This window comes from Lepidochelys kempii, chromosome 1 (assembly GCF_965140285.1).
Source record: "Lepidochelys kempii isolate rLepKem1 chromosome 1, rLepKem1.hap1, whole genome shotgun sequence".
Classification (NCBI taxonomy): Eukaryota; Metazoa; Chordata; order Testudines; family Cheloniidae; genus Lepidochelys; species Lepidochelys kempii.
This window is the reverse complement of record NC_136380.1, coordinates 351,685,631-351,710,466: the sequence shown is the minus strand read 5'-3', so window position 1 is coordinate 351,710,466 and position 24,836 is coordinate 351,685,631. Positions and strand designations below refer to the sequence as shown.

The following is a 24,836-nucleotide window of genomic DNA, read 5'->3' as shown; positions in this document are numbered from 1 at the left end:
CTCACCCTGATCAGACAGAGTTGCGACGCCCTTTCCCAGCCACACACTAGCAACAGGCAAAATACAAGCACCAGAATTGTCTGCTTAGCTTTAAAAGCCTAATAAGTGCTGCGTGTACTAAGCCACAAGGGCACCTCCACACCATTCAGAGGAAACATTAAGCATACTCCCGCTTCGTCACAGTTCCACAGGCTAACTCGGCTCCACGCGGAGGAGGCTTTCCTAGCCTCAACTCTGAAGGTGCCGCTGTCCATTTCGCTCCACACCCCCTTGCTCTTGTCCGACAAGACACAGTGGCCGGGAATCCCTGATCTCACCCATCCCATTCAGCATTTCCTGCGTCTCTAGGGCGTCCCCTCTCGTTCCCTGCTGCCCAGGAGAGCTGGGAGGCATCCGGCAGGACCAGGTCACCTGGCTGACCCTGGCTGCGGGGCTCCTGGGGGCTGGGAGGGCAGCACAGGACTCCGGACAGTGCTGGCGTGTTAATATGTTTTAATGGGTTGATTTTTCCCACTCGTTGCCTCTGACACAAATTCAGAGTGATGGGGCCTGTCAGGCAGGTAGCAGCAAGACAAGAGGGTTATAAAACAATTAATTGCCGAATAAACCCCTGCTTTAATTGTTGTGTTCACACCGGCTGACACTGGCGACTGGCTCGGGCTGCTCTCACGCTGGGCCGTGGCTGGTGGCTCACGCACAGGCTGCTACGCCGGAAACCTCCTCTGACCCGGGAGGCTCCCTGGCGCTCCGGGCACGAGCTGTGCCAAACACAGCAGCCATGCTCCAGAGCGCGGCCAGTTTGGGCCGCAGCCTCGCTGTGCAAGGAGGTGTGCAGGGACTCGGGTTGTGTGCAGCACCCCCAGCTTGCCTGCACGCCAGGGAAGGGCATTTCCCTGCCCCACGGCCCTGGCCTGCCCTCCCACTGGGACATGGGGGCTGGGCCCTCCCCTTGCACGCTGATGGGCTGGCCAAGGACCAAACCCAGATGCTCTTCCACTGTTAGTTGCGGCCCCACTGGAGCCTGCCCCATGGTGCTTATAGGACCCCACCCCGCACACAGCCAAACTCGGGAGGCTCCCAGGCAGTTGCTGCCCCACAGACGCATGTTTCAGAGCTACCTGACAGTCCATGTGGGTCTGCATGGGGCCCAGTGGGGCAGCAACCCCCCCACACCGCCCCGCTGGGACGGCTCCGCCAGGGCAGGGGGCGGAGCAGCAGAGAGCACCCGCTTGGATCCGGGGCTGCAGCAGACGTCAATGCAGGAACCGGCCATATCCCCTGACTGGCCCGGCGGGGTGAAGGAGCTTGGCGCCGGGATGGACCCGCCAGGCCACTGGATCACCCCGGCCGAGATTCCGCTGGGGCTTCCGGAGTGGCGCCGGGGCTGGATGGCGCCTGGGAAGGGGCTGGGGGTGGCGTGGGGGCGGCGCAGGATCTCCAGCTGGGGCCACACGGGACCATCCCAACGCCCCGGCCGATCAGTTCCAAACCACTGGTGGTGTTTGGGCATCAACGGCAGGACCCGACTGGTTTGGGGGGAGTGAGGGCCACATGGAGCCCCTGGTGTCTGGTCAGCAGACCCCCAGCCTCCAGCACGGCAAATTCTCTACAGATCCCAGCAGAACCTCACCCCTTCCAGCACCCCCCCATCTCATCTCTCGCCACCTCCCAATACAGCTTAAACACGCCGACACCTGGGGGGTAGGTAGGGAAGGAAGGCATTGGAGGGGCACATGGAGCCCCTGGCATGGGGGAGGGGAGGAACGGGGGCAGGGAAGGAACGGGGTGTGATGAAGTGGGCCTGTTCTTAATGTTCCCTCTGAATACTGTAGAGGTGCCTCAGTTTCCCCTAAGCATTTCTTAAATCTCTAGGTGGTGGGATAAGGGGGTGTAATGGTTGCAGAGCAAAGGGCCAGGGTACATAAATGGCTGACACTCTGTCTCCTGGCAACTAATGGCCTGGGCCCTTCCCCCCTGCAAGGTGAGAGCTAAAGGGTTGGAGAACAAAAGAATCAGGTGCCCTCAAGGGACAAAGCCCAGAGGAGGAGGGGCTGGAGGGAGTTTCAGTTTGGGGCTGGCTGGAGACATGGAGTGAAGGGCAGACGTGGTTGTCTGGCTCACTGCCCCCCAAAATGGACCCAGCTGAGGGGTCCTGTTCTCTGCACCTGCAAGCTCCGTGTTAGACCATGTTCCTGTCGTCTAATAAACCTTCTGTTTTACTGGCTGGCTGAGAGTCACGTCTGACTGCGGAGTTGGGGGGCAGGACCCTTTGGCTTCCCCAGGACCCCGCCTGAGCGGACTTGCTGTGGGAAGCACACGGAGGGGCAGAGGAGGCTGAATGCTCCGAGGTCAGACCCAGGAAGGTGGAAGCTGGGTGAGCTGCACCCGAGTCCTATCTGGCTTCGTAGGGGGCAGTTCCAGAGCATCAGCTGGGGACTCCGTGACGTGGGGGGCACACAGAGCCCCTGGCATGGGGGAAGGGAGGGTGCACAGGGAGTTTGGGGGCGGAGGGAGGGGTACAAAGCACCCTGGTGACTGCACTGAGCTCAGCCGCCAGGAGCAGCGGAGGGAGTGACGCCCCAGTTCGTCACCCCAGCCCAAGGGGAGTCAGGTGCAGGGAGAGGTGGTGACCTGGCCTACCCAGAGAGGCAGCGCCGGAGCTGGGAACAGAACCTAGGAGCCTTGAGTGCCCCACTACAACCCTAGGCCCCGCTCCCTCCCAGAGCCATCTGCCTGCTCACACCCTAGCACCTGTCCCGCTAAGAAGGCACCATGCTGGGAGCAAAGGAGGTTTCCCCGGCTAGACCCTCTGGTGACCTCTTGCCTTGCTGCTGCGTGGTGGAGCTGGGGGCACGACCGGGATCTCCAGGGATGCAGGGACCCCTCACTAGGCCCGCGTGTTGTGCATGGCCTGTCCCTATTGCTGGCCAGGGGCCGCCCCAGGGCGGAGGGCAAGGGGCTGCCTTCCCCAGGGGGACAAGGCAGCAGCAGCTTGCCCACGTCAGCTGGTCGAGGCAAACCCCAGGCTGCCCTCTAGTGCCCCCCGGGCAGGCCCCGGAAGGCCGTGGCGGTGCAGCCGAGCGGGATCCCACCCCAGGCCAGGCGAGTGGGTATTGCTGGGCTGGGACCCATGCTGGCATGTTCCCAGCGCCCTCCCCCGCTCAGCAATCCGCAGGCGGGCACTGCCAGCCGCCTGGTCTCCAGGAGTCGGAGGGAGGGATGTAGGGTAAGGAGCTGGGAGGACAGCTGGGGGGGCTGGGCTGGCGGAGGCCCCCTTCGCCCTGGTGCTGGGGGACGCAGCGGGAGAGGCCCAGGCAGGGAAGGGACCACGCCCCCTCTCCCACGGAACAGCCCCCGTCTCTTACCTTCTCCTTCTTCTGCTTGGCGGCCTCCTCCGCGGCCAGCAGGGCCTTGTAGTAGGAGCTGCGCTCGGCCGTGAAGTGCACCTTGGAGAGCGCATGCTCCACCAGTGCCACCGACAGGTTCGCCCCCTCGATGTGCAGCCAGCCAATGAAGTTCCCGGCCTTGTCCATGCCCTCCACTTCCACCTCCACCTGTGGGCACAGACGGGCAGGCCGGTCAGCGTGCGGCCAGGGAGAGCACAGGGAGGGGCGGGGCCGGCGGGCACAGAGCCGGCGGGCGGGGGGGGAGCTGGGGGAGCACAGGGAGGGGAGGGGAGGGGAGGGATGGGGCCAGCGGGCACAGAGCCGAGTGGCAGGAGGACAAGGAGGGACAAGAGGAGCATGGACGGGGGGGCTGGGAGAGCATGGGGGGGCAGGGCCAGTGGGCACGCAGCCGCAGGGCAAGGGGAAGCACACCCCCAGCTGCAGCTCAGCCACTGGGGCTTCGCAGCCGCTCCCCCAAGGGGCTCCCCAAAGCACTCCGGCTCCCGCCCGAGGGCTCACGTCGACCGCTTGGGAAGGAAAGCCTCTGCCCCACGGACAGCCACGTTCCAGGAAATTCTAAATCACGGGGCTCTGCGCTCAGCCCCACGCTGCCTCTGGGGCCGGCGTGGCTCTGCAAAGCGATCAGCGCCGACCCAGGCACCAAGCAGACAGCCGGGGGGACACCAGGGGCTGGCAAGGCACCCGTCACTGGCACCGCCTGGACGCCAGGCCAAAGTGTTCCCAACCGAGGGCCCGAAACGGCTGTCTAGGCCCCTGCTCTGGCACCAGGCTGAGCAGCCCTGAGGGTCGGGGAGGGGAGACGAGTGTCTCCAAACACAGCCCCTGCCCGCCCCCCTCAGTCCCAGCCAGCTGAGACCCAAGGGGCAGAGCAGCTGCCGGGGCTGGCCTGGCGCACGAATCGGCGGGGCAGGCGGGCTGCTCGGGGACGAAAGACATGCCCTTCCCTCCAGTGCTGCGTAAGTCCCCACCCGCAGAGAGCCAACAGTGGAGGGAGGGGCTGGCGCCGGGCCAGCGGGAGGAGACGCAGGGCCCCCCTACTGGAGCACCCCCAAACTCTATGCTGGCTCCCACAGCACCCTGCCCTCCAGAAGGGAGGCTTCCAAGGCCCTGCCGTCAGCTGCTGCCACCGGCCCCTGCCCGCAACACCACGGGACCATGTGGGAGTTTTTCTATGTTTAGAAGCTGCTGCGTGCCTCAGTTTACCTCTATGTGTTGCAGGACTCCCTGGGGGGTCGGGGAAGGATTAAGTTTGCTCTCAGGGCAGACTAGGAGACACAGGTGTGTCTGTGGCGCCCAGCTGGCTGAGTGCCCTAAATGGGTCATTAAAAGGCCTAGCCAAGGCCGGCTCATATCAAGGGAAAATCCCAGAAGATCAACCACCAGGCCTGGACACCTGGCGAGCAAGGCCTCAGAGGGACGGGGATTTCTCCACCACCCTGCAGGGAAGCTGGGCACAGACCCCAGCTCGAGTACAAAGGCAGGAGAAAGGGGAAGAGCCTGGGAATGAAGGAAAGAGCCAGAGAGAGGGGGCCTGAACCTGGGAGTCACCACAGCTTGGCTGGGCTCTGGGCTGAGCAGAAGAGCCTCGAAGGCCCCTAGGCCGTGTCCCGTTGGCTAATACACCCGGCTGTCCTGATCACGCTGCGTCAGCCTCCCTGCAAATGCGGCTGAGTGCACAGCTACCAGTACCATGGCCTTGTCTCTCCCAGGGCCCATCTCGGCAGGACTCGCCTAGCGGAGCGGAGCGGGAGGTTGGAGCCCCGGGTTCAGTCTCAGGTAGTGGTGAGGCCACGTGACCTACCCTGGAGGAGGAGTGAGACCCCGGGGGGCTGGCACATTACAGAGGTTCTGCCCAAAGACTGGTCCAAAGCTGGGGGCCCAGCACCGGTCCAGTGGCTCCGTGACACACGGGGCAGCTTTGGCTGAGAACGGAGCCATTGCTAAGGGCTTGTCTACACAGGGATATTCAGGAAAGTAAATCCGCATGAACTAAAGGTGTGATTCAAATCGGGTCAGTTAAGTCGTATTAACCCCATGTGTTTCAGAGTAGCAGCCGTGTTAGTCTGTATCCGCAAAAAGAACAGGAGGACTTGTGGCACCTTAGAGACTAACCCATTTATTTGAGCATGAGCTTTCATGAGCTACAGCTCACTTCATCGGATGCATCCCCATGTGGATGTTCTTTATTCAGACTTAAAGTGGCCTAAATTCAGTTTACTTCATTCACCTGCTGGCGCCCCACCCTGCTCTCCTCCCAGACAGCTGCTCCCGCACTGCACCCCCTCCCCTCCCCCAGCCATGGGGCGCACAAGCCTTTAATCGACTCGTCTTTGCTTCGCTGAGTCACTTCCCTGGTGCCTCCTCCCCTGCACGGAGCTGTTGGCCTCCGAGATCCAGGAGCCAGGGCTTGAAGCTCCCGCGCGCACCTTACACAAGTGCTAGCAGATGGTGGTGCCCCATCCATGGGCAGCTGGCCCCCTCTGGGTTAAGGGGGCTGGAGAAATCTCACCAGGCCGCACTGCCGCCGGGCACCTGCCAGCCCAAAGCCCTTCCCAGCAGCAGCCGCACGCCCGCACCCTGTCTCCAGCTGACCCTGCAGGATGTGGTTCCCCACGTCGGGGCGTGGCCGGGGCACCATGGCACGTGCTCAGACGCTTGCAAACAGTGCAATGGGCCCCGGGGACCCCACGTAGCTGGTGGCTGGCGCTTCGTGCAGCACTGCTCCCAGTGTTGTGATCCCAGGGCCTCGCAACAGCAGCAGCCGGGGGGGGCCCTGGCAGGCGGCCCACCCCCCACTGACCTGGCTGGCACCAGCGTCGCTTGGGAGATCTGATGAGCTGGCTAAATGACGCGGAATAGCCGCGAGCATCAGAGAGAGTAGGAAGACAGCTCAGCCAGCAGTCGAGCGCGCAGCCCCGAGAGCGAGGCCCTGGGCACACTGCACCAGGGCCCTCTTCTCCTGCCAGTGCAGCACAACAAAGCTTCCCGCCCATCTGAGCTCCCCTTGTAAACACGGGAGACGCCAGCAAAGAGCAGCCCTTACGATACGGCACTGGCCTCAGGGAGGCAACAGAAGTAAGCTTCAGCGCGCACAGTCCGCGTGGGGACGGCCGCAGATGCGCATCTGTTCGGAAGCCTGGCACGGTTTGCTTGCTGACCCTGATCTACCGCACAAGAGAGCTATGAGAGTGGGAACGACGCGTAGCTTTCAGCGCTGCAAGGTACAATTACAGTTTGCCATGCAGATGGACTTCCCGCCCGGTGCAATGCCATGTTAATCAATCACTCTCGCCGCTCTGCACAACCGCAGAGTGCCCGCACCCCGCAGTAGGGGTGCCTGACACCCAGGCTCAGACACGGCGCCCGCCTCTGGGCGGAGCCCGTGCGTCAGAACCCCTGCTAAAGTCACTGCCTTTCTTGGCAGCTTCCTGCTCCGGAGATCACCAGCTGTGGGCAGCTGCCATCAGTGGCACAGATAGGACGGGCGATACCAGCTGCAGACTGGCGTGAACGCTGCTCAGAGGGTCTGGCTGGGCTGGAGGCGGTGACAGTGAATGGGTCACAAGCTGCTCCTGGCTCCCACAGCGATGGGAGATCCCCCCCGTCCCAGTGCCTCGCTGCTAATACCCACTGGGAAGGGTCTGATTTACTGCATGTGATTACCCAGCGTGCGCCTGTATCGTTTGCGTATCCAAAGGTAGGAATACTGACCATCGATCTGTATTTCAGCTACGCTTCTTCGGGTGACACCCCCTGCTAACACGGCAGGTACAGCAATGGAAAAGCCCAACAGGGCCAGGGCCGACAGCCCATCAACAAGAGACAGTGGGCTTGTAAAAGAGCTTAGTCTTCCTGCGAAGGTGTGGGTCAGCTGGGAACAATGGCTCCAGGGGCCCCACAGAGGCATGTGACCATGTCACCTCAGAGAATCATAGGCTAGCCGGGCTGGAAGGGACCTCAGGAGGTCATCTAGTCCAAGCCCCTGCTCAAAGCAGGACCAATCCCCAATTTTTGCCCCAGATCCCTAAATGGCCCCCTCAAGGATTGAACTCAGAACTCTGGGTTGCAACCACATACACTCAACAGAATCACTAACACAGGAACCTATCCTTGCAACAAAGCCTGTTGCCAGCTGTGCCCACATATCTATTCAGGGGACACCATCACAGGGCCTAATAACATCAGCCACACGATCAGAGGCTCGTTCACCTGCACATCCACCAATGTGATATATGCCATCCTGTGCCAGCCATGCCCCTCTGCCATGTACATTGGTCAAACTGGACAGTCTCTACGTAAAAGAATAAATGGACACAAATCAGACGTCAAGAATTATAACATTCAAAAACCAGTCGGAGAACACTTCAATCTCTCTGGTCACGCGATTACAGACATGAAAGTTGCGATATTACAACAAAAAAACTTCAAATCCAGACTCCAGCGAGAGACTGCTGAATTGGAATTCATTTGCAAATTGGATACAATTAACTTAGGCTTGAATAGAGACTGGGAGTGGCTAAGTCATTATGCAAGATAACCTATTTCCCCTTGTTTTTTCCTACCCCCCCACGGTTCCTCAGACGTTCTTTTAAACCCTGGATTTGTGCTGGAAATGGCCCACCTTGATTATCATACACATTGTAAGGAGAGTGATCACTTTAGATAAGCTATTACCAGCAAGAGAGTGGGGTGGGGGGAGAGAAAACCTTTTGAAGTGATAAACACCCATTTTTTCATGGTCTGTGTGTATAAAAACATCCTCACTGCATTTTCCACTTTATGCATCCAATGAAGTGAGCTGTAGCTCACGAAAGCCTATGCTCAAATAGATTGGTTAGTCTCTAAGGTGCCACAAGTCCTCCTTTTCTTTTTGCGAATACAGACTAACACGGCTGCTACTCTGAAACCTGCCAAATCACTGAGTTATCCCCCCCCCCCCCCCCCGAGTACTGGAACCCATCTTGAATTCTGTACTTTTCCACAAGAAGCTGGGGGGGGGGGTTGTCGAACTGGGAGACAAAGGACTCCCGCCTTATGCAGATCCTATTTAAGGGTAGGGAGGGAGGTAATCCTGTGGTCAGTTCTCCCCTGCTGCCCTACCCAAGATGACTGCAGGGAAACAACTGAGGGCTTGTCTACACGGGCAATTTACAGAGCTGCAACTGCCTCGCTCAGGGGTGTGAAAAAACACCCCCCCGCATGCAGCGAGTTTCAGGGCTGTAAAGCGCCAGGCTGCGCCCCTCGTGACGGTGGGGTCTGCAGAGAGCTCCGTCCCAGCGCTGCGACCACACAAGCCACACTGAAGTGCGGCCGTGACAGCACTTTAGCGTTGTCACAGTAGGCGAGCCCTAAGACTGAACTGGGGGAAAGAACTGGACCCAGGCTGGGGGGCCGAGGGGGGCGACTGGCAGAACACGGGGGCCGGGGACAGGCAGAATGCAGGGGCCGAGGGGAGTGACTGGTTGAGCGTGGGGGGATGGGGACAGGCAGAATGCAGGGACTGGGGGCAACTGGCAGGAGCGTGGGGGCTGAGGGGGGCCACGGGGGACTGGCAGAATGCCGGGGCAACTGGCAGAACATGGGGGCAGAGGGGGACGACGGGGAACTGGGGGACAAGTGGAATGGGGGATGGGGACAGGCAGAATGCAGGGGCCGGGGGGAGGATGGACTGGTGGAGCACAGGGGCCGAGGGGGGTGACTGGTGGAATTGGGGACAGGCAGAACACAGGCTGCTCACGCTCTCCCATCCCCAGAGCAGGTGACTGCATTCGGGGGGAGCGATTTGACAGATCACCCCCTTCCCCTGGGTCTCTGAGTAAATTCAAGCTGGACAGATGCCCAGAGGAACGTCCCCTCCTGTGCTCAGTGCTTGCTTTCCTACCTACTGCTGAGTCACGACATGGCCAGCACCATGGCCTTCTATTGGACAAGTTCAGAACCACTTGCGTACGGGTCATAGGTCCTATATGCTAACAGCTGCTGGGGAGTCTCCTGTAGCTCACATGGTCAGAGCTGTTGCTTTGAGAGCAGAGGGGGCTGGGTCCTAACCCTGCTATTGCTGGGGGGTCCTGGGCCAGCCCAGGGGAGAACTGGAGTATTGTGGTCGTTTGCCAAGGAGCTAATACCCCGCGTGCACAGTCACCTCTCGCACACAGAACAAGCTGGCGCCTCAAGCGATGCCAGTCTCCAGGCCAATAGACGCTCGCTCAGGACAGTGCCTGGACCAGCCACGGTCTGCGGGGACCCCGAGAGGGGCTCACGAACCAGGGAGGGCTGCGGCACTGGCATTGAGAAGGCGTTTTGGAGCAGGACAGAGCCATTCACCGCCCAGTGGTCTCAGCATCGGTGCTGGAACCAGGGTGCCTGCCACACCCCCGGTTTGAAGTGGTTTCCATCATATCCAGGCTTTACCGTTTGGTTCAATGGCTCTCAGCACCCCCACTATTCAAAGTGTTCCAGCTCCCCTGGGTCCCTGCAGGCAACACCCCAGCGTGGTCAGGTGAAGGCTGAGTGCTGCAGGCCATTCCCCATATCAGAACATAGATCGCTTGCACGCCCCATGGCTGCCCCCCACTGCAGAGCTCATCTGGGCCTGGTGCATGGACGACAGCCCCCGCCCATTTCGGCAGCAGTCCCCCTGCGCGCCAGCCGCTGCCCGGTCGCTCTGGATCCGTGGAGAGGAGCCTGGGAGTGCTGGCTGCAAGAGCTGCTGTTAAATATGCAGGGTCCCTCCCTCCCGCAATTATCATGCCACAAGGCTCTCAAAAGGGAACCGTAGATGGGGGAAATGACACTCAAAGCAGCACAACTGATAAAAATTAGGTGTTCTATTCAGACAGCTGCACTGGCTGCCATGGCAACCAAAGTTCAACCGATGGAGTGCCCTGCACCTCGCTGTGTCCTCCAGCAAAGCCCACCCAGAGGCACATGGGCAGGGGAGCAAGGCCGTCATGCTAAGCAGGCAGCAGGGCCCCCATGTCCGGAGCTCGCCTTGGGCTGGCAAAATAGGGGGCACTTTAGGGGCACTGCTAACACTCGGCCTGGGCACAAGGGAATCCTCCAAGATCAACCCTGCATCACAACCCACAAGGGCTTCCAATGCCCATGCTTCAGGGCTCCCGGCTGATCCCCAGGCTGGGTCAGGAGGAGACTCGCCCCAGGCTACTGGACCCACCACCACCAAGGCTGCTTCTCTGCCACGGCACAGGGCACTGGAGGGAAACGTACGCACCAGCCCTGCTGCCGCAGGGGCCAGGCACGTCCCCGGCACACAGCTGCGCTGATGGGCGGTTTTGTACTCAGCGTTAGTGGAGCCGGGGCCCCAAGGCAGACAGAGGTTGAGAGTGGAGCAGGGTGGCACTCAGACACCCTGGCCTGGTGCTGACCCTCTCTGGCTATCATGCCATCCTTGGCTCTCCCCACAGCGTCCTCCCTGCAGCCCTTGGTCCAGGCGATCACGGGCTGAGCTCAGATCTCTGCCTCCTGCATTCACCTCTCCAGGCTGAACCAATGCCCTTTTTCATGCACATTAAGATACACCCTATACAAATCCTACAGCCGGCCACCACACTGCAGTTTCATGGTGTGACGCTGGGGGCCAGCTCATGCCAGGGTCCCCGGGCCTCAGCTGAACACCGCCAGCTCCGTAGCTGGAACCCGTCTGGCTCAGCTGTGTGTTCGGATCGTTAGAACAGGTGTTAGCGTTACAGGAATGTGCTCAGTGTTCAGGCATTACTGGATGCTCGAGAGTCGCTGCCGGCATGAACCTCGCTTAGAGCATCTGTGTCCCGTATTGTACGGTAACATTTGAGAGCCTCTGTGGCTGTAAACCACCAGCCAGGAGAGAGACACTAACTCGTGGGAAGGGCTGAGCTCCAAGAAGGGGTCATGCCCTTGCCCAACAGGAACAGTCCAGCCACACCAGACAGACCACTGGGGGACGCTGCAGCTGGAATGTCCCTAGGTACGGTCAACGAGAGGACACCAGACTTGTTATTCTGCCTGCTTCCAGCAGCTCAGCTTTGCAGCCCAAAGCACGTTGAGAGAAGAGACTAAAACCCCTAAGGAGCAGGAAAACGTGGTTCCTCTTCTGTAACTTGTTCTTCGAGATGTGTTGCATGCACCCATTACCCTGGAGGTGAGTGGGCGCCTCGTGCACAGTTGTTGGAGAACCTTCTTCCCCTCTGTGGCACCCATCGAGGTGGCCTCTGCTGTCTGATGCCACTACACGCGGGGAGCAGAGCCGCCTCTGACCCCCGCAGCTCCTTCGCCCCAGACAGACTCCAACAGAGAGGGGAAGGCAGCGGGGCATGCAAGGGACACGTGCTGAACATCTCGAAGCAGCACGGTTACAGAATGGTAGGGAACCGTTTCGTCTTCATGTGCTTGCACAGGGTCCATTCCACTGCGGGCGAGTCCCAAGCGGACCAACCCAGAGGAAGGCTTGGAGTCTGAAGAGTGACAACCCGTCTGAAACTGGCCTTGTCTGTGGGCTGGCAGGGAACGGCATCAGGAGAACCAGAGGTGTGGACAGATGACCAAACTGCTGCTTTGCAAATGTGTAAGATCAGCACTTATAGAACCACAGGGTTAGACGGGACCTCCAGGGTCAGCTGGGCTAACCCCCCACCAAAGTGCAGGATCTGTTGTGTCTAAACCACCCAGGACAGATGGCTCCAGCCTCCTTTGGAAAACCTCCAGGGAAGGAGCTTCCCCATCCTCCCGAGGTGTCTGTTCCATCGTCCTGCTGCTCTGACAGTTAGGAAGTTTTTCCTGAGATTTAATCTCAATCTGCTCTGCTGGAGTTTGAACCGATCGCCCCTTGTCCTGACCTCTGTGGCAAGAGATCAGCTTTTCTCCATCTTTTTGTGGCAGCGTTTCACGTATCTGAAGACCACTATCACCTCCCCTCTTCATCTCCTCTTTTCTGAGCTGAACATACTCCGTTCCTTCAGCCTTGGCGCCCACGGCTGGCGTTCCCTCCCTTTGAGCACTTGAACCAAAGAGCCACTAACATTGCCTGGGCTCTAGTGGAACGGGCCGATGCTCCAGCTGGCAGGGCTGTATTAGCCACCCGGCAGCACAAACAGCTGCCCGAAGAGACAGGAGGAGCTTCTCTGAGTGGAAACTGGATCAGCCCTTAGCCCTGTCTGCAACTGCCACAAAGTGGGTGGGGATCTAAGGGTTTGGCACACTCCACGGAGGAAGCTAAAGCCATTCTCACACCCCAATGAACCAAGTCTCTCCTCATCTCGCTGTGCAGGGGGGCTGGGAAGAACGTCGGGAGAGGGTGGAAAGAAACATCATCCTCCTGGAAAACCGTCTCGGGAGGCTCTGCCACTCCCCCACCCTCTGGCTGTGGGGATGGCCACCAGAAATGCTACCTTCACAGAGAGCCAGTGGCAAGGGGTTCTGTGGGCGAATCCTAGTCACTTGGCTAGCCCCACGTTCAGATCCCGAGGTGCGTGCTCTGGGGACCGAATAGAGCAGTGCTTCCATTTAGCCAGCTTGGTGCCCCTAGTTGAGAGTTTTCTCCTATTGAGATGCATTTCCTGGACCCCAAGAACAGGATCTCTCCAAAGGCGACAGCCACGAAGCAGCCACACCGTCACAAGGAGGGCTCAGAGGCTGGGGCGGAGCAGGTGGCCACAGTCCTGAGAAATCCCATCTGGATCCCGCCAGAGAGAGAGTGGAGACTTGACTGAAAGGTCAGTAGGGTCGAGGCCCCGCCGGTGCTACAAGAATGAGACTAGCATGGTCTTGTTTGACTTTGACCAAGGCTTGGGGCAGGAGGGGAACCAGGGAAAGGCGTACAGGAGTCAGTCTCTCCAGGGTAGCAGAGACACATGTGTCAGGCAGCCTGGGCTGAGACTACCCCAGGAACAGAATCTAGGGCGTTTTCGGTTGGACATGGCTGCAAACAGGTCCACTTGGGGAGTCCCCCAGCGCCAAGGGTGGATCTGGTGATGGCCGGGTGATCGGAAAGCTCTGCGGATGCGTTCTGGGAGGTATGCAGCCCTGAGATGAATCGAGCTGGTTATGGACAAGTCCCAGAGGCAAATTGCCTCCTGCTGTCTACGTAGACGAGCCGCAGAGCAGCCGGTTCAAACGGACAGGCTCTTTCCTGCAATGGGTGGAGGAAGGCCGAACAGGCGAGTCCCACAGCTCTTAACTCCCTGACATTGACACGAGCCCAGATCCTGAGGCGATTGGAGACCCACAGGAGCCCCCCAAGCCAGAGCATCTGTGACTAGCGGGAGGGTTGGTGGCAGGGGATAACAGGGACCCCCCTGGACTTTCCATCCACCAATCCAGAGAGGAGAAAACTGCCCCGGCACTTGAACCAGCTTGTCCAAATGGGGCCGAGTCGGGCGCGTGCCAACACTGACCATGCCCGCAGCTCACTGACATGCGGCCCGGTGAGCTGAACACCTGGAGCCACATGAGCCAGGAGGCCGAGGCAGGCCCGTGCCGCGGGGAGAGGATGCGCCCCCAGTCGCAGCACAAGGCCCTGTAGCATGTCCAACGGCCAAACTCCGTTCTCGGTCCAGGCTGCAGAACTGGTTTGTCCCCATTTCCCAGGTGCCCCAGTGCGTTGAATGTGGACGCGACGGCGGAGACGCTGGGGGACACCTGAGCCTCGCATTGACCTCTGCTCAGTCTGGGCACGGGAACAAAGAGTGGGAACCAGGGAACGGGCATCCTACCCTCGACCAGCGCATCAGAGCGGCTGTCTGGACCAGGGAGCTGATGCTGTCTCCTGTAACTCCTGCCCTCTGGAGGCCTCCCTGCCTCTCTGCCCGGCTGAGCAAGTAGCCCAGGGAGCCTGGCAGCCTCGTCACTAACATGGTTCCCTTAATGAGACAATTAACATAGGCCAGCCTATCATCCCGGGCTAACTCTCTGCACCACCAGGATCCAGTCTGGAGAACTGGCGACCGGTCAGCTGCAGCAGCCACATGGCAGAACCTGGCGAGAGTCTCGAGGTGCCGCCCCTCCCTTGGTCTGCCAGCTGATGCACCTGCTTTGCAGCACCCTGCTGCCCCATACAGACCCCAGCAGCATGGCAGGACAGGCAGGCTGTACCCAGAGGGATACTGGCAAATTGGCAGGGGTGCAGAGATGGGACAAGAACGGCCTGGGGAGAGCAGTGTGTGGGGAACGAGCAACAGATGGCACATGGCTACGGGAGGAGTAAGCTGCGATTACGAGTGTCAGAGAGACAGCTGTATTCAAAGCCGGGAGGGAAGGGAGCCCGCATGAGGAGAGTATGAGATTGCTCAGGCCACTGGGGTGCCACTCACCAGGTCTCATCAGGAAAATTTACACTGACTATCCGAGGAGATTCTGAGCCGCGGGATGCGCCAGGCTGGGAAATCTTCTCCCCAGGGAGGGGGCGGGAGCCCCACTGCTTGGGCCGTTTACAATGGGACCGGGCTCAGCCCAAGCAGACGCTCCTACACCAGCTGATCCCCGCATCTCCAAGGCCTGGGCTGAGGGGAGCACGGGCACGGCTGGGTTTGGGCTGGCATTATCCAGCAAAGGCACCGTGGTCTCACACAGCAGCGAGCTGCACCGTGAACTCACAGGCACCATCAGGTTTTGGAAGCGATGAGCTTTTAAATCCCCGAGGGGATTTGAAGGCAGCTGCCCCGAGCAGATGGCGCCCCTGCCTCTGCAGACAGAGCTCTCCAGCTGACATGCACCGGGGGCACTTGTAGGGAGGGGGAAATAATTTCAAGGCAGCAAACTGCGCTTCCATGACCCTGCGTGTGCCATCTGCTGGTGCCAGGGCAGAGGCTCAAAGTGCAGGTACACCGTCTCGGGGCAGGCTCAGGTCCAGGGCACACACCTGACTGGCTGTGAGTTCTAGACTTACATTTCACCAACTAGTCTCCCAGTGTGAACTCCTCAGGCCCCGTAACAACCTGGAGCCACTCACAGTCCCTTTGGGCATGCCGCTCTGCCTTGCCACCCAGGTGAGCCTGTGACGATGTGACGCAGCAGGGAGGGGGGAGTGTTGACCTGGGAATGTGCCCTGGGGATGGGAGACCTGAGAGCCTGTCACCTGAGCCGGGAGGGGGAGGGGGAGGTAACACCTCTGCCCAGGAATGTGAACAGAGGCTGCAGCAGGGAACCTGCTGTGGGGGTTTAGTTTCAGTCTGGGGCTGGGTGGAGGAACACAGGGAACCCCAGGGCTGGGGTCTAAGCTCCCTGCTCCCCCAGAAGGACTTGACTGAGGGGTCCTGGGTGTACCCACAAGCTCTGTTGTGGACTGTGTTCCTGCTGTCCAATAAACCTTCTGTTTTACTGGCTGGCTGAGAGTCTCAGTGAATCCCAGGAAGAGGGGTGCAGGGCCTGGACTCCCCCACACTCCGTGACAGAGCCTGCCTCCCTCTCAGCAATAGTCAGGTTACTGCCAGTCCCAAGGGACCAGTCTCTTACCTCTGGTCAACTGAACTTTAGATCTCACCCCAGAGACAACTCGTATAGCCAGTCCTGCAATCACCTATCTAACTACCAAAAGGAAAGCAGAGAGCTATTTACAAGGTTAAAGTAAGTGACGCACACCAATGAGTTACAGCCTTAAGTTTTGAAAGACACTAGAAGCATCTATACTAAGCAAGCTCTCTATGTCCTTTAGGGTTAACCCAGGCCAAGCACTGGGGATTTCTTGCTTATCCCAGGAAAACCTTGCCCCTCAGACTCCAAGCAGCAACGAGACCCAGTTCCTCCTGGTTTGGGGTTTTTATTCCCTTCCCTGCTTCTGCTCTGAGCTGCAAACTCAGCTGACAGGAGGATTTCACCTGCATGACTCATCTCCACTGGGCACAGGGTGAATAACAAAGTCTTTTGTCCTCATTAATGTCCCAAACTCGTGCGCCTGGTGTCCATGGGCCATCCTTGCCAGGCAGCCGTCCCACCTCCTGCTGGAAAGCAGTATGTCCCACTAGCTAATGGCTCTCTCCTGGCAGGTGATTTACAGAGGCTCACAACACAAAACACTCCAATGTGCCCGTACAATATGGGACACAGATGTTATCTGGGAGATTCACGCCGGCAGCCACTCAAGCATGCCATAAATTCTAAGCACCGAACATGTTCTCATATCTCCAGTCTCCGCGTTACCGACCCTCACACCCAGCTCTGGGGCTGTCAGTGGCCAGCTGAGAGATGGGGACCTTGGCATGAGCTGGCACCTGGTCTCCCAGGACGACACTCTGTCTGTGCACCTGGCAGAACTCATGCTGCTGTCTCTGAAGCACTGGCAAACTGCAACCCACCTTCCCGGGCTAGTGTGGGGCAGGGAGCCAGGGGCTGCCCCGTTCTAAAGGCATTCACTATGCTCCAGGATCCCGCAGCCCTGAGGCGATCCACGCCCAGGATCATTACAGCAGAATTCCAGAGGCCAAGAGACCATTCCCACTACTTGAGCCTGGCCCATCTGCTCCCGTTGGCAGGAAGGGGCTGAGCAGACACGGCTGGGGTGCAGCAGGGAAAGCCAAACCGCTCGGAGGGCAATGCGGAGCTGTGGTCCGGGCATGCACGGGGATCAGGGTGCAGGGGGGAGTGGGAGGTGGGGAGACTGGCATGACCAGAGGGAGGCAAGGAAGTGGACACAGGGGTCAGGGCATTTTTGACGTGGTGCCCGGGCTGCCCTGTCAGGAGGTGACAGAGTAGGGGGTGATGGTGCAGCCGGAGAGCAGAAGCTGCAGGAGGCCGAGAGGGGGTGACCCGGCTGCCAGCACCTAGCCGACGGGAGCTCACATCCAGGCGTCCTGCACCTACGGGCGGCCAGCACGCTCTCGCAGTTATAGCCATCCCTATTGGCCTCCGAACCCCACGGTGGCTGGAAGAAACCGAGCGCGGGGCAGGGTGGTCCCATGCCCTGGGCTGGGGAGGGGGAGAGGCCAGGCCAGGCCGGCGGCCCTGGAGTCGCTAGCCTTGGCGGGTGGGCTGATGCGAGTGGCTCGGCTCTCGCGGCTGCTGTACTGGTGCGTTTTGCCCTCATGAACACTGCATGAGAGCTGCAGCACGGCGCTGCGTGCGGGGAGAGCCCCGCGTTCAGCCAGCCGCCTGGAGCGGACGTTCGCCAGACATCAGCACTAATACAGTACCACGAATAATGGCTTGCTGGGCGCTGGAAAAGGCAGGTTTGTGTCAGCCATGTGTGCGGCCCTGATTAATGCCGGGCCCGCCGTGTGCGTGGAGCCAGCCGTGCCTCCCAAAGAGGAGCCCGTCATCTCACCATCACTTGCATGCAGGCAACACGGCACCGTGACATGCCCTGCCCGGGCCCTGCTCCGAAGCTAAGCAGAGTCCGGGGCGTTGGAACGTGGAGGGGAGCTTGAGTCGGGGCTGAACCACAGTGCCAGCGGCGAGGGCAGAGGCCGTGTATGTGTAACGCCTAGTACCCGGGCCCTGCTCTCAGCTGCTGTACGTTAATGAGGAGTGGGCTACGGGAGGAGGGCGTGTACCAAGGCGCTCAGAGCTGGGGCTTAACCCCATTGTCCCAGCCACACCCCAGCTCACGCCACAGCCATCTGCCCTGCGGCATTCCCAGCTAATGCCAGCTGCAGGTGGGACTCCTCATGACGCCGGATAACCAGGTGTGGCGTCCCACCCCAGAGGTAGCCACGTTGCAGCGGGGGCTAAGCGAGCCCTGGGGAGTTTATCTCCAAGCAGCGGGCTGGAGGCACGTCAGGAAAGGCAGGAGGCTGTTCTGAAGGGGCTCGTGCTGGGAGACACGAACTCGCAGCCACGCCCGTGAGTAAGCAGCAGAGCCCCCCTTTCCCGGCCAAATCAGTGGGCCGTGGGGCCTGCAGGAGGGAGCGTGCCCGTCCCCTACGGCCAACGCCTGCCCTATTCCTGAGCGGCAGCTCCTCTGTCATACAGGCGTGGGCTCTGCCGGGGGGCAGGAACACAGGCATGGGCTCTGCCGGGGGGCAGGCCGCGGGGGAGCTGAAAGCGGCAGTGGATGGAAGGGGGGAAGAGACGCATTTGGCTGCGCGGGGGCAGCGGTGAAGCCGAGCTGGTGTGCTGGGATGTGGGGGGAGGAGAACACCAAACCTGCTGACGGGGGCAGCTCTGCAGCGGCTGGGCCGTGAGGCCAGCACGATACGGGGAGCAGCCCACAGGCCTTCACAGGGGACCCGCTGCTGCAGGCCACTGCCAGAGCTGACTCTAGCCCCACCGGACACCTCTGCTGAGCCACCCATGGGCCGGGGCGGGCCAGCGCTGGGATCCCAGGCCTTTAGCACCCTGCGGAACAGAGTCCACGTGGATGCAAAGGCTATTTAACCACAGAGGGGCCGAGTGCTGCTGCTGGAGCAGCCAGCCTCACGTCTCTAGTGCCTTCTCAGACCCCTTCCCAAGCCCCCACCCTCCGAGAGGCTGGGCAAGCCGAAGGGGCAACTGAGGCACAGCGGGGGCAGTTACTGCCTGGGCACATAGCAGGGCAGTGGCATCCAGGTGGTGGTGCCCTCACCTTGACCCAGCCTCCTCCTGTGCGGTGTGATGGGCTGAGGATCCAGCACCCGACGCTGAGACGCCCCAAGACAATGCGAGCGCTGGGTCCTTCCAGCTCTTGCCATGGGAGCAGGAATCCATGGGACCCACGGCTGGGGGGTCAGGTTTGCTCCCCTCTGGGCATTAGGAGTGCAGAATGGAGGCCCTTTGGGCACATCCCAGCCCCCCCCCCCCAGCCAGCCTGTGACGGGGGAAGGAGACGCAGCACATGGGCCCATCGGGATGCTAAATCCCCCACGGCTCCCACAGGGAACGGGAAGAGCCAGCCAGAGGCCAGGGCAGTCAGGTAGGTCCTGGCACCCCCGAGCAGTGCAGAGCGCCCCACGAGCAAACCCTACTGCTTCTGCAGCAAGCAGCTCCGCACACCTGGCCCAGGAGCCATTCAGGGGCTGAGCGACCCCTCGGCATCAGGCCAGGCTGCGGGCACCAAAGATAGCCAGCGCCCACGAGGGGCTCCGGTGGTGGTTCTGGGGAGCAGAGCCGTGCTCAGCCTCACGGCCAAAGGCAGAACAAGACCCGGTGGCTGGAGCTGAAGCTAGGGAGATTCAGATTCAAGTGCACAGTTCAGGTAAGCGGGTTCTGGAATGACAGAGCAGGGGATGTGGGGCGTTCTGTGAACCCAGCTTGGGTGGCTCTTTCCAAGGGCTCGCTGCAGGAGTCCCTGGGGAAGGGTCCCTGACCTGACCCCTGCTCTCCAGCTGCAGGAACATTTCACTGTGCACACAACACAATGTACCACGTGTCCGGACAGCGCCGGCTCCAGCCCTCGGCTGCCCCAGGCCAGGCAGGGGCTGGCCCTTTGACTTTGTCCCACCCCACTGCAGGAAGGGTCCTGCCAGCCTGGCTGCCGTCCAGACTCCTTGGCCTTTCCAAGCCAGCCAGAGGGAGGAGACACAAACAGTTCCCACCAGCTTCACTCCTTGAGACAACCGCTGCAGATGTGGGAGAGTTGTCCTCTGCCAGGCCACATGGCCCCGGCCGCCCTACAGCTCCCCCCTTCTCCAGCACAGCAAGCTCAGACTCTGCGATGCAACCACGCCGGCTCACCCCACGCCGGCTCACTGCCCCACTGCCACGTCACCGCCGCTTGCAGGAGCCAGGGCCTTCCGTGCCCCCACACGCTGTGGGTGTGCTGTAAGAGCCACCCTCCCCTGCCTGCGCCGTGGGGCAGCCCGAGGCGGGAAGACGCCGGGTGCGGTGGCAGCCGGCAGAGTGGCACACCTCCCCCAGCCAGGCCAGGCCAACGGCTGCGTTGATCGCCCAGCGCATCTCCCCAAGTACTGGGCCTGGCAGCAGAGGCACCCGCCCCCTGAGAAGGTGTCGATTGCCGCTCGGGAAGATGCGGGGTTGTCTCTGCTGCGTGGTGATGAACGGGCGGGTGTGGCCTGTTCCAGGGATAAAGGGAGACTTGGCAGGCTGGGGACACGGCTGCGGCTGCTGCTCAGAGCTGGGCTTGGAGTCCTTGGAGGGGTGGGCGGGGGGCTACCAATGCAGCCTCGCCTCTGGCTTCCGGCAGCGATCCAGGCCCTTTCTTATCTCCGGTGCCCAGCTCACAAAAGCTCTCCCCTGCTGTGCCGCAGACGGCTCTGGCTGGCGCACCAGTCCCCTCGCACGGCCTTGGGGGACAGGTGTTCGCGGCAGGGGCTTCCATCTGAGCCAGTCATTCCCAGTCCGAGCGCGGGGTCGGGCCCATTGCTGCCCAGCCCCACGTCCCAGGCTTCCCCACTGCTGGCTGTTGCAGGTAACGCAGCCGCAGCCCTGCTCCTCGGCAGGCTGGGAAGTAGCCATCTCAGCCCACGTTCCCGGCCCAGCCTGTGAGCACCGGCGAAAGCCACAACCTGCCGAGGGCTGCCCTTTTGCCAGGCAGCGTGCCAGGGCCCGCGGGGGCTCCAGGGCAGGGCAGCATGCTTGCTGCCATTGAGACATTCGAAGCGGAGAGGAGATACCTCCCATCCGCAGCCTGTCCCCCCGAGACGCTGTGGAGAAGGCAGAAACCTCCAGGGTCCAAGTGCTCCCTGGTGCAGACTTGCTCAGCCAAGGTCCGGGGAAGGGAGCTCCGGAGACACGGTCGTTCCCCCTCTTCTAGGGCACATGCAGCTGCACTCCCTCTGCCCACCAAGGAGAGCCGACTTCCAAACCCCATCACTGAACCCCCGCGGATTTATCACTGCGTGGAGGAGGAAATTTAAAACCCAGAACCAGGCCGCTGGCAGACAGATCAGGGAGCTAGTTCCCCATTAGAATAACTGCACACTCCACATATCCCGCTTATGAAACTAAATCTTTAAAGCAGTATTCCCCTCCCTCCCCCCAGACACTGCTCATGGTTTTCGCCTCACCTTTCCGAGCACATTCATCACCCCATTCTCCTGCCCCGGTCGAGATCGGCTTTGCAGTGACAAACTGCTGAGCAGTGCCCAAGGTTGGCCTCGCACACTCCGCGGCGCAGGGGATGGCTCGGAAGCCAGGGAGGCGAGATTTAGTGCCTCGGCTGCGGCTCATCAGCGAGGGAGGGGGGCAAGGCACAGGAGACAGGATGACGAATTTAAGAACTGGCGGGGTCAGAGGCCCAGCCAGTCTGGCTAATAAAAGCAAAAGCTCCCGGGACCCAGCGCTGCTATTAATGTCACCCCTCATGCATATGAGATATTTATACACAAATAAATCCACGCTGCAGGATGCTGAGCGAGGACTTGTGCACAAGAATTGGACATCACGAGGCAGAGCAAAACAAGGAAAGCCCCTGACCTCCCTACCCAGTGTGGCCCCCTTCCCAGGAATCCCGCAGGCCAATAGCTTCCTGCCACAGAGCCAAGCTGTCACGGAGTCCCTGGGCGATGCTCTGGAACTGCTCCCCATGAAGCCAGTCAGGACTCTGGGGAAGTCTCCTTTCTGTGAGCAGCCTGTCTGCAGGACACACAGCTCACCCAGCTTCCACCTTCCTGGGTCTGACCTCGGAGCATTCAGCATCCTCTGCCCCTCCGTGTGCTTCCCACAGCGAGTCCACCCAGGCGGGGTCCTGGGGAAGCCAGAGGGTCCTGACCCCCAACTCCGCAGTCAGACGGGACTCTCAGCCAGCCAGTAAAACAGGTTTATTAGATGACAGGAACATGTAGGTGCAGAGAACAGGACCCCTCAGCCGGATCCATTTTGGGGGGCAGTGAGCCAGTGAGCCCGTCTGCACTTCACTCCATGTCCCCAGCCAGCCTCAAACTGCCTCCCTGTCCAGCCCCTCCTCCTCTGGGCTTTGTCTCTTTCCCGGACCAGGAGGTCATCGGATTCCTTTGCTCTCCAACCCTTTAGCTCTCACCTTGCAGGGGGGAAGGGCCAGGCCATCAGTTGCCAGGAAACAGGGTGTCGGCCATTCTCTGTGTCCAGACCCCTGCACACACCTGCCCTCTACGGCTCTGCAATGATCATACACCCTTACCGCACCCCCTAGATACTTAAGAACTACCTAGGGGAAACTGAGGCACTCCCACAATATTCAGAGAAAACATTAAGAACAGTCCCACTTCGTCACATCTCTCCCCCCTTCGAGATGGAACTGAGCGGAGTCACTTTAGCCGGTGACCTGGGGAAGTTCGACCCCACCAACGTTTCCATGGATGCCCCAGCATCTCTCCCATTGCTTAGCATCAGTTTGCATCAGCCCCACACCCAGCCCTGTGTCTGAGGCGTCGGTGAACACCATAGAGGCCTTGGCAAAGTCTGGGTTTACCGGACTTACCGGGCCCTGGATTAGAGCCTCCTTCACCACACAGAGAGCCCTTTGGCACTGCTCGGTCCACACGAGCTCGTAAGGCTTCCCCTTCTTACACAGCTGGGGAGCTCAAGTGGGGTACAAACCTCCAGGAGTACCCCGCCATCCCAATAAAGGCCTGGCCCTGTTCCTTGGTCTGGGGAACAGGCCAATCTCTGATTATCTCCACTTTACACTTTTCAGCTTTTACCATCAGTCCTGCCTCCTTGAGGCAGCCCAGCACCCTCTTCACCTGGGACACATACTGTTCACTTACAGAATTGGCATGGAGACATTACCAGATAAAAGGTTAGAAGCATTCTCCTTCCCTTTGCCACACACAAGTTCAGGAATCTTTTCCTTCTTGCTACAGGTTTCCACACCCTCAGTAGGTAACACAATCACATCACCTTCATGCTCTCCTTGTGCCCTGGCTAGGATCTCTGATCAGACAGAGTTGCTGCACCCTTTCCAACAACACACTAGCAACAGGCAAAATACAAGCACCAGAATTGTCTGGGCTCTGGGATTTTACATAGACCCTAACTGGATGCGACCTAGTTACAGGGCCATTCTCCCGAGCAGACACAAACTTAGGACCATTCCCTTCCTGGGCTTTAGCTGGATCCAGAACCAGCTCTGAGACAACTGCACGACCCTCAACCGTCACAGGCTGAAAAGCCCCTTCTGTCTGCTCCACAGACAAAAACGAACTGGACACACTTTCTCCTTTCCCAGACCCACAGCTTGGGATCTCATTCCCCTGGTCCCAGCACACAAGGTTGGTCACAGACAACTGCTTGGAGATCAGGGTAGCTCCCTCCGTAGGCAAGTCAATACCCCTGACAGACACAGAGACATTTCCTTCCCCGTCACAATTCTCCACCCAGGTAACAGGTAAGGTCCCGGGACACTCATCTTCCACTCTCCTTGCCTTCCCACCCTGCTGACTAGACACAGCCATCAGATCACAAGGCTGCCTAGGCTCATCCAGACTTTCCTTACCAAGCACCTTGCCACTCCCCACAGATCGCCTGCCCTGCCTGTGTCTGCCCCCACTCAGCTGGGGTCTCAGCTCCCACTGTGCTCAGCACTGCCCTTGCTGTCCCAGTGGGGGTAGGCAGCGAGCTCGCTGCTTTCCTCACTGCATCAGAGCCAGCATGAGCCCCCTCTCCGGTGGGCAAGGGGGCAGGGAACATCTCTCTGTCCCACCCAGCCCCAGGGGTCTGGTTACAGGCAGGCAGGTATCCTGAGCCTAGCCACTCCTCCCCCTTGCCAGCCAGGTCATCTGTATTTTCACTGACCATTTCCGTCATCGCCGATTGGTTCCCTGGATTCAAATGCAAACCCTTGGCCATTACAGGAGCAGGGCCTGGATCCTGTCCCACCCCCCAACAGGGTCTCACAGCCGATATCGTGGAGAACTCCAACAACCAGCCAGCCCGACCCCTCCTGGGTCTGCACAGGGATCTGGGCCATAGGCAGGGTGAGGGGCTTCGTCCCTGGGACCCTCACCCAGCTCACACAGTGCCTCAGCATCTGAGGCTGCACCACACAGAGCCTGACAACAGTTCTCTCTGTCCCAGGATCTCGCCACCCCAGGAATGTCTCCCCCTTGACCATCACCTTCCGCTCCCACTGTGGGTCAGAGGGGCCCGACCCCAGGAAACTCCACACAGACATATAGGTTGGGGTCAGGAGTGGGAGCCTGTCCACCTCCCCACCCATCTGGCTGGCTGATGCAGGGCGCCGTGGGGGCCTGGCTGCACCTCCAGACAGATCAGCTCTGATGGGTGATCTTCACCTCAAAACAGCGCCCCTGCTCTTTATCTCTTCCCGTTCATTTCTTCTCCTGCGGTCCCTGCCAGCTCCTCCTCAGCAAGGGACTCCAGCTGCACATGCCAGTGGAAGACAGAGCACACACCGGGCAGCTGGGAAGTGAGCGTCTCCTACTGCCTCTCTGGTGGGGCCTGGCCGAGGGTATGTCACCTCTGGAGCCCTGCTGCTAACTGCCCCATGTAGGACCATGAGCTCCAGGGTACAGACCCCTCTCCCCGCACATGCGCTTCCCGAAGATCATGCTGACCAGTGTGACACGGGTTTTGGGCAGAGACCTTGCCCAGTGAACTAGAACAGACACCAGACCTCGAGGGTCCCAT

The 24,836-nt window shown here is 60.2% G+C and overlaps 1 protein-coding gene across 1 annotated transcript in view; it reads right to left on the bottom strand.

The window, feature by feature from the left end:
• The window catches only part of SND1 (staphylococcal nuclease and tudor domain containing 1), a 500,999-nt gene that overhangs the window by 25,480 nt on the left and 450,683 nt on the right, over positions 1 to 24,836 (bottom strand). The window contains exon 17 of the mRNA XM_073329019.2: positions 3,366 to 3,554. Coding sequence (XP_073185120.1) covers positions 3,366 to 3,554 — 189 coding nt within the window. The remainder of the gene's footprint in view (positions 1 to 3,365; positions 3,555 to 24,836) is intronic.